The 14,848-nt window shown below is 39.2% G+C and overlaps 1 protein-coding gene across 1 annotated transcript in view; it reads left to right on the forward strand.

The window, feature by feature from the left end:
* Positions 1–14,400, forward strand: part of lhfpl3 (LHFPL tetraspan subfamily member 3) — a 38,767-nt gene extending 24,367 nt beyond the window's left edge. Inside the window, exons 4-7 of the mRNA XM_037760860.1 lie at positions 9,649–9,879; positions 11,844–11,872; positions 12,099–13,257; positions 13,682–14,400. Coding sequence (XP_037616788.1) covers positions 9,649–9,879; positions 11,844–11,866 — 254 coding nt within the window. The 3' untranslated portion in view covers positions 11,867–11,872; positions 12,099–13,257; positions 13,682–14,400. The remainder of the gene's footprint in view (positions 1–9,648; positions 9,880–11,843; positions 11,873–12,098; positions 13,258–13,681) is intronic.
* Positions 14,401–14,848: the final 448 nt, after the last annotated feature.

Raw genomic sequence — 14,848 nt, forward strand, 5'->3', positions numbered from 1 at the left:
GATACTCGGCGTGGGGGAGCGACCTCCCACTCCCGAACATGTTCCGCGCTCAGACGAAATCAGAGGAAGCTTTGATTAAAGCTCGTTTGAATACTCAGAAGAAGACTGTTCCAACTAGGACCGACTTCAAACGAGACAGGCGCCGAATCTGAGGCGACATCACTGTTTGGAAGCAACTTCTGAAGTCGTCTCCTGTGTACTGTAAAGCAGCAGGGGGGGTTCTCATGCAAGAGATGAGGCGTCTGAAGGAGGAAAACAATACCTCCGCCCAGGAGGATTTTCAGAATAACTTTTATGCAGATTATCACTAAAATAAGAAGGCTTTGTTCCTGCGGCACTGCCATGCCCAGGGGTTTTAAGCAGCGCCACTGGAGGTGTCTTAAAATAATCCTAATTTGCTAACACATCCTCACATCATCACCTAAAGAGGCTTTGAATAATTTCCATTACATTAACTTACATTATTTACCATTTTCTTCGAAGGAGTAGCACCGTTCACCGTCCCCTAAACAGTGATTGTTCATTCATAGCTTAGCAGCTGTAATGAGGCTCGGTAAGCCTGTAAATATTTAGATTACCACACATGTTTAAGTGGTTGGAAGATCTTTTTTTTAGCCTTTGTATGTATAAGGAGTGAATTAAACTGTATTTATCAGCTCGGGAGCGTATCTATTAAGGGTGGGGAAAAAATTTATACAGCATAGTATCGGGTTATTTTGCGTGGCAATATTTTATCGATACACAGACGTCAAGTATCGATCTTTTATTATACAAACTATTAACCTCTTAACACTGGCCCGTTCGCTATTAGCGGGCTCAGTCTTAAAGCTAACGTGAAGATACCGGTATCATATGAAACTAAAAAAACGCAGGAATCCATTGGTACAAACCATGTTATTATCTTGTCGGGAAGAACACTAAATAACGCTTCAAAGTTGCGCAAAATTTTGGCGAGGAAAAATGGCAATGGCCATTTTCAAAGGGGTCCCTTGACCTCTGACCTCAAGATATAATAATGATAATAATAAGTCATTAGAAAACTCTGAGATGAACAGAGTCAAAACTGTATCTTATTAGATAAAACAGATGTTGACAAATTGCATAATCTGCTTTTGTCTACTTTTATCTGAATCAAGGACCCATTGTTTCAAGAATAACTAAGAATTTGAGTGCTAAATCTGTCTTTGTTGTTATTGTAAACTGCATTATGTGATGTACAAAAATAGAGAGCTATACAGTCATAGCAACAGTAGCCTTACTAAGAGTGGTGGGGGCTAAATTCTACTATTACATTAGAGTTAAATAAAGGTGCGTTTATCCTTGAACCAAGGTCAGCGGTTTTTCCTTTGATAAATGATAAAGCACTAATAATATAATAACTCTTCTGTTTGGCCTGCGCTCAATACAGACCTGAGCCGCATCCCTCTCTGCTCAGAGATTATTAGATTGTAAATTTGATCTTCAATCAATTTTACGGCACTCTCTCCTCCGGGGACCATCCCCAAACTAGCTCGTCTTTGACACAGAGTTAAATTTTATTTAGCTTTTCAATAAATTGAATGAGGACATCCTAATGGCCGAGGTCGTCCCGGGGAGTAGAATAAAGAGTGGATTAGCCGGGTTTTGCCCCGACTTGACTTGAAAGTCAGTCTGCTTTATGTCTTTGAAGTGTGGTTGCTCTGTCTGCGTGCCATCCTCTGATCTGACGGAGGAGCGTGGTCTGTCTGGCGCTGCATTTTTAAACAGCCACTTTCATTCCCTTCATGTCTCAAATGAGGTGCATTGAGATTCCAATCTTGTAACCCGTGTTTCTGCTGAATCCCTCCAGTCTTCGCTTCAATCCACACCTGAAAATGACACATGAATGACACACGCATCGTGCATATCAATAACTTTCAGATTCATACCTAATGATTCTAATAATCTCATCTTGATCTTGCAGTCAACACCATGCAGCCACTCATGTTATTTTAAGCCTGAGCACCTCTCTCCTCTACCGTTTCCTTTCTTTCTCTCTCTTGTCTCTTCATCTTCAGTCTGTGCTTCATCTTCCTCACCTCTACTTCCCTTTCTCCTCTCAATATCATCCTCAGTGACAACAGAAACACGGTTGTTGTAGGAGGTGGAGAGTCTTTTGTTTTGAGTTTGCCTGTGTGCTGGCATGCATACAGAGTGGCCCAGAGTGACCCCCAGTCAGTGTCTAAATCACAGGGAATCGTTGAGGCAGAATAGAGCAGCTGAAAACAGTCGTTGCCACCATGTTTCCTGGCTGAGATTTCAGCACCACGGTGTACGGACAGCTCCTCGTGAAGATTACAGCGTTCGCAGGGGAAGTTTAGCTGAAGATATTCTTCAAGATATCCTGTTTTGTATCTTTGCAATGCTTGCAAGTATAGCCAGTGTTGTTGGGAGATTGGTATATTCAATATTAGGCCATGTATGAAATATTGATAGTGTTTTGTATTTTAGGCTTATGCAAATGCTGTGTGGGAATAAGAGCCGTAGCTACCACCGAGGACTCGGGACATTTAAGGATCCTATTTTATAAGGCTATTTTATATTTTATAAGACTTTTCCCAGTACTTCTAGACCCTCTGCATGTATAAATTCTTCTACCGAATAAGTAAATTATTACTGACTATTATCATTATATTATTATTATTATTACAGAATAGGTAAATTGTTCTGTATTTCCCTACCAGAACTGTATTCCTGGTGGTGTGGAGAGGGTTTTTAAGCAGTGTTTAGACCTTCATTTTGGGAAAACATATTACAAACAATAAATTGAACCATTAACAATTAATACAATGCAAAAAAGAAAAAAGTAATTGAATTTTTTTTAACTATGTGGTGTCTACAACCCATGTGAGAAATCAAAGACAAGATGTGAATTAGTCTCTGGGTATGAAAAATATTTTGAACACTTTATTTTACGGTGTCCTGTAATTTCCTATATAACAATAATAACAGTTGTAATAATATAATTTCCAAAGAAGTTCCCAGGAAAGGACTATATCATTTGTTGCTAATTATAGAGACATTGTCCTGAGACAATACACATGGTAAATATCCACTTATTTATAGTTTTTTAAAGTCTAATAAAAGTTAAGGTTGTTTCACACATAACACAAATATTACACAGAAAAAAAGCGTCATCATTTTTTTTTTTGCGGAGAAAGGTCGATTTTCTGAGGTTTTGCACCGCAAAGGCATCAACCAATCACGTTGAGTAGCGTCTACATGGAGGCTCTGAAGTCTGAACCAGGACGGCAAACTTTATAGCAGTATATACTCTATAAATATAGAAAAAGGAATGTTCCAAGGCACACGTATATTTTGTTAATTTAAATATAATCTAAGTGAGGAGAAACTGCTGTCTTAATCTATATTCAAAGGTTGTATGTTATTTCTTTTCTTTTTTTTAAACATGTGAGGCAGTCAAACAAGTGCAGCGACTTCAGAGCAGCCCATTAATCAGCCGTGCCAACGGTCGATAGCACAGACAAACCCTGTGAATCAGTGGACCTAATACAAGAGGTGTTAATGAGGATGGGGGGTATATGGCAGGATTTGTGTTGCAAATTATGCTCCCTTTCCTTTGCCTTATCTCTCAACACACACACCCATGCTCACTCAGTCCTCTGTGGAGCAGAAGGGATCAGGGCGGGGGGGTGGAAAGAGAGAGAGAGAGAGAGAGAGACACACATATTTTGTCCTCATACCTTCTTGCATCTGCCAGTTTCTGCCCCAATTAACTCCCATTAATATCATTTGCCACGGTCCACCTTGCACAGTGCATACAGTATGAGCTCTCCAACGCACGCCTGCACATACACTAACACCGCCTCAGTGACCGTGACGTTTAAAGGAACATGAATCGCACAAAGTAGACAGCTACAGATGGGCCTGTGAAATGCACCATGAGTGACTGTATGTGTGTTTGTGTGTGTGTGTGTGTGTGTGTGTGTAATAGCATGTGGCGATTGGACACAGAGGTCTAGATTATGACACCTCCTCCTCGTGATTGTCCCCGGTGTTGCTGCCAACAGCTGTCAGCTGGGAAGCCTTCAAGGAGAGAGGAAGTGTGTGTTTAGCATGTGTGTGCTTAAGAAAAGAGAAATCAAGGACATCCAAAATCATGAAGGGGATGTTTGAGAAACTTTTGAATGGCAAACTTATTCTGTGTGACCTCCATGTGGAAAGATAACTTCCCTTTTAGTTGTAGCTTTTTAGTCCATAAAATGTTGCTGAAAAATGTCCATTATTTTCCTGAGCCAAAGGTGATGTCTTCAAATTGGTTGTTTTGTCCTCCTTTTTGGCTACTTCCAAGGCAACGACCCCCACACACATGCACGAGCACCGCCGCATCGTAACTACTTCACATACACAGAGCGGAGAGAGGACCTCAACTCAACAACGCTACCTCATGACAAGTAACTGCGGCAATGCTACTTTTGGCTGAATTTTCTCTTGCATTCTCCAGTAAACGTGCGGTGGACACACGCTTTGAGTTCAGGCTGGTGCACGCCAAGGGTAGAGTACGAGCAGGGAGGCATCTGATTGGTTCTTTCCAAGCGGACCTCGAGGCAGTGATTGGTAGACGTTTTTACAGGATTACAGCAGCTACAGATGACGGCTCTTTCCCGGTCCTTTTTCAGAACTCATAATGGATCGCTGTCGGGGTGTGAAGACCATTTCAACCAATATAACAAATAGTGTATACTGGATAACATCGTCAACCCTGCCTTGAAAGAGCAACTTAAGCCCCCCCAAAATCTTGTTTTTGCTTACTCCAGTGATGTAGAAGTGTACTCCAGGGTGTGTCAGTAATCTGACATCACTGTGATCCTTCGTGAATTTTCAATACAAAGTAGTGCAAAACTAACATCGCTAATTAAAGTCACGTTCGATCGCGAGAGATTTAGCAAGATTTCCATTTTTTTAGTGGGGGACTCTTGTTGTTCATAAATGGAGTCAGTTAGTGTGTGGTGTGCTGTTTTGGCAAAATCATTACTCTCCACACACTATAGGAACAAAACTGTTAAATTTAACATAACATGTCGTTACGTGTGGGGTCTCACGTTTTCAACATCTGTTAAGATTTGAAAAATCTACAAGTGTTGGCCAGCCTTTACCCTCTAATCCAGCTTTACTTCAGTTGATTTCAGTAGAGAAACAACAGTCCAAACCAAACCAGTTCATTATTGTCGAGGAATCAAGAATGCTTCATCTCTTCAATGCTGACTTGACCAAAGAGAAAAAACATGCCTGAAGTCTCTCTAGTAACGAGAGAGAGATAAAAGAGTGAGATGTAGCGTGGCTCAGTAATTGACCTCCTCTTCCCTCTGCGATGAAGAGTCGCTCTCAGGAGTCCAGTGTGAACTCCAGCTCATTACCACCCACCTCCTGCAGAACTGGAATACTACCATGCTGAATGAGGCCTTCGGTTAAGAAGCTTGTTTTGAACATTTCTGAACAACTTGTGAGCTCCATTTTTCAGTCGATCTAAATCATTTAAGGCGTTGAACCCGGATCACTCGTCTGTTTTATGAGTCCGAGTGTTATCCTGAGCTTTTAGGTTCGAAAAACATCAGTCATTTTAAAGTGTCGAAAAGAGCTGACATGATTCCTCATCTGAGGGCTTCATAGTGTCTTTCATTATTTATGGCAGGGATTGTGTGCAGGCTTCTGTGGCTGCAGGGATGTTGAGATGAGGAGAATGTATTTATCAGGAGATGAAGAGGCTGACCCCGTTGGCTTACCCCTGTTGTTACTGCACGTTACACCGCAGCTGCATCCATTTGTAGCTACACGGCGTTTCTGTGCAAAGCCTGAAAACAAAACAATTTTGCCAAAGATAAAAGATTGCCCTCGGCCTACTTTAGAGACATTTGGATGCAGATTTGGGGATGGAGACGATTTCTGTTTGAGCTTTTTCAGCTTTACTGATAACAGCAGGAAAAACATTACATGTCTGCTGAAGCTAAAAGATTAAATTCAGTACATTTTGGAAAAAAAGTATTTTTTCAGGAAGCCGTTTAGGTATTGAAGATGAAAGGATTATGATGAGATCAGTCAGTGAGAAGAATAATTACATTTGTTTTGTGCTTTTTATGCAAAAGCATGCAAAGAGTGAGGACTGCTTATTTAGCTCCAGGTACACTTTTGCTTTTGTGGCATCAAACCTGCAGCTACTGGATGCTGAAGCGTGAACCACCTCAGCACAGAAATGGACATTTTAAGGCATTCAGACGAGACTCAGAAAGACAAACCCGGAGTCTTTTTGATCTTCTGTGTTCCTCTTCGACTGCGGGAGGTTTAAGATTTTTCCGTTGAGACAGCGTTCAGTTCAACTCATTCTATTAATATTACAGCTGAGAAAGCCTGCAGGAACAGGTTGTTTACACAGGAGAGAGCTGTGTGCACTGTACTAAATCCTCTAATACGAAATTCAAGGAAATGAACGCTAATATACCGTGGAAGACATGGTGAAAGTTTAGTGTTTTGTAAAAATGAAAAACCATTTCCTGAAGATCAGAAGAGTCAGAAATTAAAATGAAGACACCCTTGCGTGACAGATTTTAAGGAGCCCCATTTACACTTTAAAAGGCACGAATAAACCTGTGGATTTATAGGTTTGTTAGAGCTTCACAAAACAAGATAGCAGTCACTCCAGCCTTGTTGACAGCTTTTCACTGTCATTAGAGAAATGTCAAATGTGCATCCTCAGTTGGTTTCTTCAAACTGTGTGCAGATTTGTACTCAAAATCTTGTCATGATCATATGTTGATCATGACAAGACTATTTGATTACTATAAGCAAATTATTTAAACAGTATTTGTATAGGAAAGATTCTGTCCCAAGCTTTTTGATCCATATAAGCGGTTGATCTCTGTAACCGTGATCACTATAAGCGGCTTCCACTGTAGGAGGATATATGGAGCTCAGGAAGAACAACTGTTGTTACAACAAACAAACTAAGCATCCTGGAAACGTACCAATATCTCAAAAAAGATGACCAGCCTCATCCTTGTTGACAATTTTCACTGTCAATACAGAAAAACACCAAATGTTTCCTTGTGAATTTCACATATTACATTCTCGGTTGCTTTCTTTCAAGCTTTGTTTTGGTGGCCAAGTGTTTGGCATGGTGAGCAAATTTGGACTCAAAAGGCGTACAAACTGTGTCAAAAACATGAGGGAAAGTTGGTTAATACAGTGATAAATAAATAATAAATCACATGTCTGTTGATCTCTCCCATATGCACCAAACAGGGAACGCGTTATCTCATAAAAATAACATGAAGAAATGTATTGAAATGTATGAGCAACCCACTGCTGCTTTAAACAGTTTTTTTTTCCGCTCTGCTCTGAGAACATTGATCTCCAACTCAGGAAGGCTGCAGGAAAAGTCAATAGACTCAGTGCCTCCTGGGAAATGTAGGCGAAGGATATGGATTAGAGTGCTTTTTACATCAATACTGGTTGTTATTATTACAGTAGCCTGTTGCTGCTTTTATTGGTACAACAGTGAGAGGGATGACTTGTTGTGTTTAACTCATGACTAACAGAAAAGCAGACACAGCCCAGACACCCAGGAGGCCTCTGCTCCTCCTCCGCCTCTATCATAGACAGTATATATAAAGGTCTCCATCTCCTCTCATTATGGCGGCCACAAAGAGCGAGAGAGGGGAGGAGGTGAGATAAGAAAGGGGGGAGCGGAGGGAAGGAGGGACTCGAGTCCATGACATTTCCGGAGATTATCCGTTTGCTTAATCTGCTGCCGGCTCACTTTAGTGTGCTTGAGTTTCCATACTTGTGAGGCCCCTGAATGCAGCAATAAAATGTAAATAAGTACTGTACTTTAGTACAAATTCGAGATACTTGTACTTCACTTGAGTCTTTTCTTTTGATGTCACTTTCTAGTTCTACTCTACTACATTTCAGAGGGAAATATTGTACTTTTTTACTCCACTACTTTTATTTGACAGTTTAAATTATTTTGCAAAATATGTGAAAAACTTATAAAATATTATGTTTTTTTATAAATTAAACTAGCCAACAGTATATAAAAGTACAGCTGAAATGATTAGTCAATTGACAGAAAATCTTAATTTTCATGGTTCCAGCTTCTCAAATTTGAAAATTTGCAGCTTTTCTATTTAATTATTTTAGTATATGTAATTATCTTTTAATAACTTTGAGGTTTGGATTATTGGTTGGACAAAGTGTCACTTTGGGTCACGGTATTTCTCATTATTTTACAAACCAAACAATTAATGGGGAAAATAATTAGCAGATTAATCCATAATGAAAGTAATCAGTAGTTACAGTCCTATACATATTAGCAACAGTAAAATCCTGCTTTTAAACATCCTCACTCTCATTATCTAAAACTCACATTTGCCTTCACAAACACAGAAATTAAAACTTCGGACATTCAGACTTGGCTTTTGGCAGCATTGTCAACAACTAAATACTCAGTAAATCATTTGATTGCCTGGGCCGACTGTGTGTGTATAAATGTGACAACGGCTCCTTACTGCCAGCAGAAGTGTTGTTAGATGACTCTGCTCTCTAACAGCTCAGTCTGTCATTGTCAGCCATGCAGCAGACGGCTAATGAAGGCAGCGCGACTCACCACATGGTGCTGTGACATCTTGTAACATATTCTCATATTATCCTCACCTCTTGGTCCCATTTCTGCATTGCTGTCACCTCCTTTCCTTCTCCTGCCTTATTTCTTTTATTTCTTCTTTCTTTATTCTCTAATAAAAATAAAGAATATATATTTTTTTTTGTAAAATAATATTTTTGATCCTGTTTCTCCTCAGAGATTACCTGCTTGTAGCTCAACATTTATATCCTCTGCTAACATATCCTGTTTCAAATGTTTTTTATTGTGAAGCATCATTTTTCCAAGTTAGCAAAACATAGTATTGCTATACTTCTTTTCCATATAAACATATAAATAAACATAATGTCAAAAGACACAAGAACACTCTTAAAATAAATGCAAATAAATAATAATTAAAAAAAAAAAAAAATAAATACAGAATAAAATTAAATATATAAAATAAATAAATAATGAAAACAATAATTATAATAATATAAATCAAACATAAAATTAGAAAATTAATTATTAAAAAAGAAAATATGAATAACTACTGAATAATAAAATTATATATTAAAAAGAATAACTAATAAAAACAAATTATAATACATATCATGCATACAATTAAAGAAAATAAGTAGTTAAAAATAAATATAAATAAATACTGAATAATTAAATATATATATATACATATATATATTTTATTGATAAAAAAATAAATAATAAAAACAAGAATTATAATGTTACATAATAATACATTTAAAAGAATAAATGAAAAACAGTAATAATAATCATAAAAACAATAATAATGAAAAATAATACTATTACTGGTTGTATAACTTCTCTGCTAATCTGTCCTCTGTGAATTTGCATTTTATTTACTATACTTATATCTTCAAGTGTAAATAAGAACCCTATAACAACTCTGAGCACACTGTTTTTGTACAGTACTTTTGAGTATTGTACACTTCAATTCCCTTGGTAGCCAATTAAGCCCTTGAACACTAACCCGTCTTTCTCTCCTCCTGATCCAGGTACATGTCTGATTCTGGGCTGCATGATCTACCCGGACGGCTGGGACAGCGACGAGGTGAAGCGGATGTGTGGCGAGCAGACGGACAAGTACACGCTGGGGGCCTGCTCGGTGCGCTGGGCCTACATCCTGGCCATCATGGGCATCATGGACGCGCTCATCCTCTCCTTCCTGGCCTTCGTTCTGGGAAACCGTCAGGACAGTCTGATGTCTGAGGAGCTGCTGGGAGACAGTAAGATGATAATACCTTCATGGCTCATAGTGGGTAGACACAAACAGGGCAGTGAGACAAATTCAGAACACATTTATATCTGCTTTACTCTAACTTTAAAATAACTAATTGATTATTTAAATTGCTGTTGTTTCATTTTCTTTTGATTGACTACTCCAGTGGTTCCCTTCCTGGGAGTTCAGGACTCATCAAGGGATCACTGGATCAATTTGAAGGGCCAAGACTGGAAATGATATGTATTTTTGTGATTTTTTTTTTTTTTTTTTAAATGGATCGTTTTACTGCTTCAGGCCTCAAGTCCTTTAAAAGTCACTACTCATTCTTCACCAGATTTTTGACCACACCGAAAGTACCTGTTGTACTTTTCCAAACCCATTTCATGGTAATTCATGGAGCACTTTAACAGAGCCAGTTTGGTATACAACGACAAAATAAAAGCTGTAGTGCGATTACACCTGAAATGAGATTCAGGCTATTTTCAAAACAAAACAAAGCCACTAAACTTATTAAAAAATTGATTTGGACACTGGCCTGGATGTCTGCTCTGTGTCTGAATTTTATTCCACTTTTGGCTCGAGGAGCATATAATAAATCTTTAAAGTCATGAGGCTCAAGTCCGAGCAAAGTCAAAGTGAGCTATAAGTCTTTTTTTGTGTGAATACTGCTGTCAAAGTTAATGACATAATAATGCGCAAATTTGTTTTAACGCCACTAATTTCTTTAACATAGTAACGCTAGAATGAAGATACTGATATCATATGAAACTAGAAAACCTAAGGAATCCATTGGTACTAACTACGTCATACTAGATTGTCGTGAAGGAGGCTTTGTGTTGTTAATTGATCTCCAATAATACATATGTACATACATTTGCATAAAGCAGCATATTTGCCTACTCCCGTGTTGATAAGAGTATTAAATACTTGACAAATCTATCTTTAAGGTACATTTTGAACAGATACAAAATGTGCTATTAATTTGCGATTAAGCACGATTAAATAATCGATTGACAGCCCTAGTGAATACATTAAATTTGTGACTCGCATCCACACCTCTGCTATGTTTTTGTAGTTAATTGGCCTTTCCATTAAAGCTCAGTACAATAATGAGACAGCACACATCAAAGACGCCATCTGATTCCTGCTGCCGTACCTCACATCCCACCAGCAGCTTGAAATGAAAAATGTCCTTGCATAATTTCCCCCCGCTCAGGTTATTAATTTTCATACATTAGATGAATGTTATAACCCACCTGCTTGCTTACTGTTACCAGTGAGATTTTTTTTCTGTCTTGATTGGGGCGAGATGACAACTGCACTCGCACCCAGAGAGAATGATTTAAACAGTGAGGAAAGGAGGCAGGAAGAAGAGGAGAATACAGATGAAGAGGGACACGGAGATGAAAAGCAAGTGAGAGGAGAGAAAGATGGGTGACTGAGGGAAAGAATGCACCAATAGCAAGGGGTTAATTGAAGCCTGGGGATGCTGGACAGAGTCATGAATTACTAATGGCTGTTTACACAGCTTGCTGCCAGCCTGTCTAAATGAATCACAGCCACCCTATCAGCCGGGACGCAGTCGCCTGTTAGCTCTTATAAGCAAAAAGACTGGGAGGAAGAAGCCATTATCAACCGAGAGACCGGGGAGGGAAGGACAAGACAGAGAGGGATAATGAGGATGAGAGAGGAAGAGAGGCGGATGTACATGAAATATGAGAATGAAAGTGAAAAGTGGGGGGATTCATCAAACAGCAGATGAAGTTTAAATGGGATGTTTTCTTATCATGTCACTCAGGAGGATGGATAGTGACACCTGTCCAGATACATCGGAGGGGTGTTTTTACCTCATGCATCCTTTAGAGGAGAAGAAGTTTTATGTGATGCTGCCACCTGCTGGTTAAAACATGTCAGCGTTATTGTATTCTCTCCGTACTGAACTGGTTTCTCTCTCTTTTCTCCCCACAGAGAGCGGGAATAACGCCATATAATATCTGGTAATGGTAAAGCAGTCACAAACACACACACACACACACACACAGGTAAGGATCATATTTTAATATAATATTGTTCATAGCAACAGTGAGAAACTGGTAACATCAATCTTATGCTACCGTCATTAATGAAAACCATACAAAGCAAATAAGTTTAAATCCATTCTCCACTATTCTAAGCAACATTAATTCCTGCAGATTCTACATTATTGTTTCTTCTTGCCTGCAGGTCTTGCTGCCTAGACATGATGTTACTTCAGGATCCAGCTTCCCTCTCCTGGTCCAACCTGTGGCTGGGATGCAGAGCTGATGTGTGGGGAAAGAACAGATCTTAGAAGAGGAATGAGAGGAGGTCTGGAAGAGGCCACACAGCCTTGGTGGAGACCAGGATGCCGCTTGTCCTCTCTGAAAGCTCCCCCCTGTAAAATAGCCTTCTCATTCATCTCAAACTGCTTCTTTTTCGCAGGATGAATTCGCAAAAAGACTTTCTTAAAGTTGTTGGTATGTCACTGCATCATGTTACCCCCGAGCTGCTCAAAACTGAAATGCTGAAGTGTCCCGTGTGGATGTGAGGACGGCTGCCAGTGCACAGATTCAGCTGAAGGGAAAAAAAAATATATATTAAAAAGACTCTTCATGTGGTATTTCAGCTCTAGGACACACACCACGGAGCGACGGCTGCTCAAATCGAATTAAATCAAAACAAATTATCCAGACTTTGACCGACACAAATGAGGACTTAACAGACTTGAGGTCGAAGCTGTCAGATCTTCTTTCTTATCAAGTTAACAAACTCCCTGCAAAGGAGTCTGGCTTTGACACTGTTTGACCTTTGATTTAAAGGAGAGCACTGAAGAAAACGACAGGCTGGATTAACGAACAGAAACTACAGTACTGTTTTGTTATTATTAAATGTTTGATGTGATAGAATCAAAAGGTAGTAATTAGAGGTTTTGAAGGTACTAAATAGGAGGAAACACCAATTGTATGAAGTCTATAATCTGTGTACTATAGCTATATGTGGATTACGTCCCTGTACTTTGTCTTGACTTTGAAATATGCTCTTTGAAATGTCAAGCTATTGGTCCATTATTAGTGTGTACCATACAGTATCTTGTAATCTGACAGTATTGTGGAGTACTAACGGGGAGTAAGAAGCTAAACTGAACATGAATTGAGGCTGGATACGTTTTGACTCTTTGTTTTATCTTTTTGTTTCCTTTCATTCTTCAGTCTCCCAGTTAAAAGAGCTAGTTAAACACATGGGTGGTGAGTCTAACTTACATTTAAACAAAAGATCAACACTTTTAAAAGAGAAAGTTGGACATTTTGGGATATCGTATTAGCTTTCTAGCGGAGAGTTAGCATTGGCACAGATAAAAAGATTGGTACCACTCATATCTGTCCAGCCAGCAGCCAAAAACTGGAAACATACTGTAGCTATCATGGGTCAGTCCACTGTACAAAAGCCAAATTATGTGTAAAAACGTCAATTATATGTTTTAAGCAAGCTAACTGCTGTAAAAGTAACTTGCTGCTTTTACACTTCAGTTTTTGTATGGATTTAACAAACCTGACATAACCCATTCAATAGTGCGCTTTAGAGGTGCTGGTATGCGATTTTTGTCACCATTTGACAGAGACGGGCTAGTTGTTTACCCCTTTCTCCATTTGTGCTAATGTTAAAAGGTATAATATGCAAGATTTTCCGAACAAACAATGTGCTGTGCTGCATCAGTGCTGCGCCACAGCGGACAAACGCCCCTTCGGCTGCATTCATTCAAAATCTGGCAACGCTGCAGCTTCCCGCAGGGTTGTACAGAGTTGTGTGCAGTTGTGGTTGTGTTTATTTGTGCTTTAGAACGGAAATAATCAGAAAATAATGCTTTAATTCTCTTATTCAGTGCTTTGTTTTCACTAACGCCGCTCCCTCTCTTCATTCACTCTGTAGCTCGCTCAATCATCGCTGCCCTCTCTCCCTCCCTCGCTTGTTGAGGAGGAGGGCCAACATTGAATGCCATGTTTACAAACAACCAACAACTGTTACATATTATACCTTTAAGCTAACAGAGTACGACAAACATGAGAGTGGAATCAATCTTCTAAGCTAGCTAACTCTCCGCTTGAAAGCTAACAAGGGCTATTCCTTGAACACCTTTTTTTTAAACAAAGTACTTTCGAGTGTCACACAGCAACATTATATTTGTGAACCCGTCTCCTTTTATTACTATTTTTATTTCAGGTGTTACCAGGTCAAGCTGAAGGAGTCCTGAGCGTAAAATACAGACTATTACTCCAAAAGGACTCATTGCACTCTCCTGCGCCATCATCAAGTCACATTGCTGCGGCTACGGCTTTTCACTGCGTGGAGCAAACCACGTGATGTGTGAAGGTATTGTTTCTTTCTCCCAACTCATTCAGTCGAGACTATGACAAAATGTTGAACCCTTTTCTGTATGGGTCTGTTCAGATGAATAACTTCTAGTATGGAATCAAAGTGTGAGACTATAAAAATAAACAGATTTACTAAGGAATGTGTGCACTTGCTTCAGTTTAAAGGGTTAAAACAAATATTTATTAAAGTATATATCAAGGAAAATATGTCTAAAAACATGGTATATGATTGAGGGCCGCGCAGGAAAAGTGCACACATAAAACAAAATATTATCTTTTCCATCTCTCTTCCATAATAAACTGCCATGTTGTGCACCGAAATTGACCCGAGTTTGAAATGAAATATATTTAGAGGGCTGAAAGAAAGACTTCACATGGTGAGCAGTGGTTGTCCTTGTTATGAAACACAGTGAAGGGCAGGAGCAGCATCATAATCATCAAACACCCAGTGGATTGACCAATACTGGCCAAGATGGAAATATCAAATATTGGATATATACAAGGCCATCTGCTCATATGAATCCTAATCGTGGCCTACAGGGGGCTGTGCATGTGATTTTGTTCTAGTGACCCCATGTGGCTATA

This window comes from Sebastes umbrosus, chromosome 23 (assembly GCF_015220745.1).
Source record: "Sebastes umbrosus isolate fSebUmb1 chromosome 23, fSebUmb1.pri, whole genome shotgun sequence".
NCBI lineage: Eukaryota > Metazoa > Chordata > Actinopteri > Perciformes > Sebastidae > Sebastes > Sebastes umbrosus.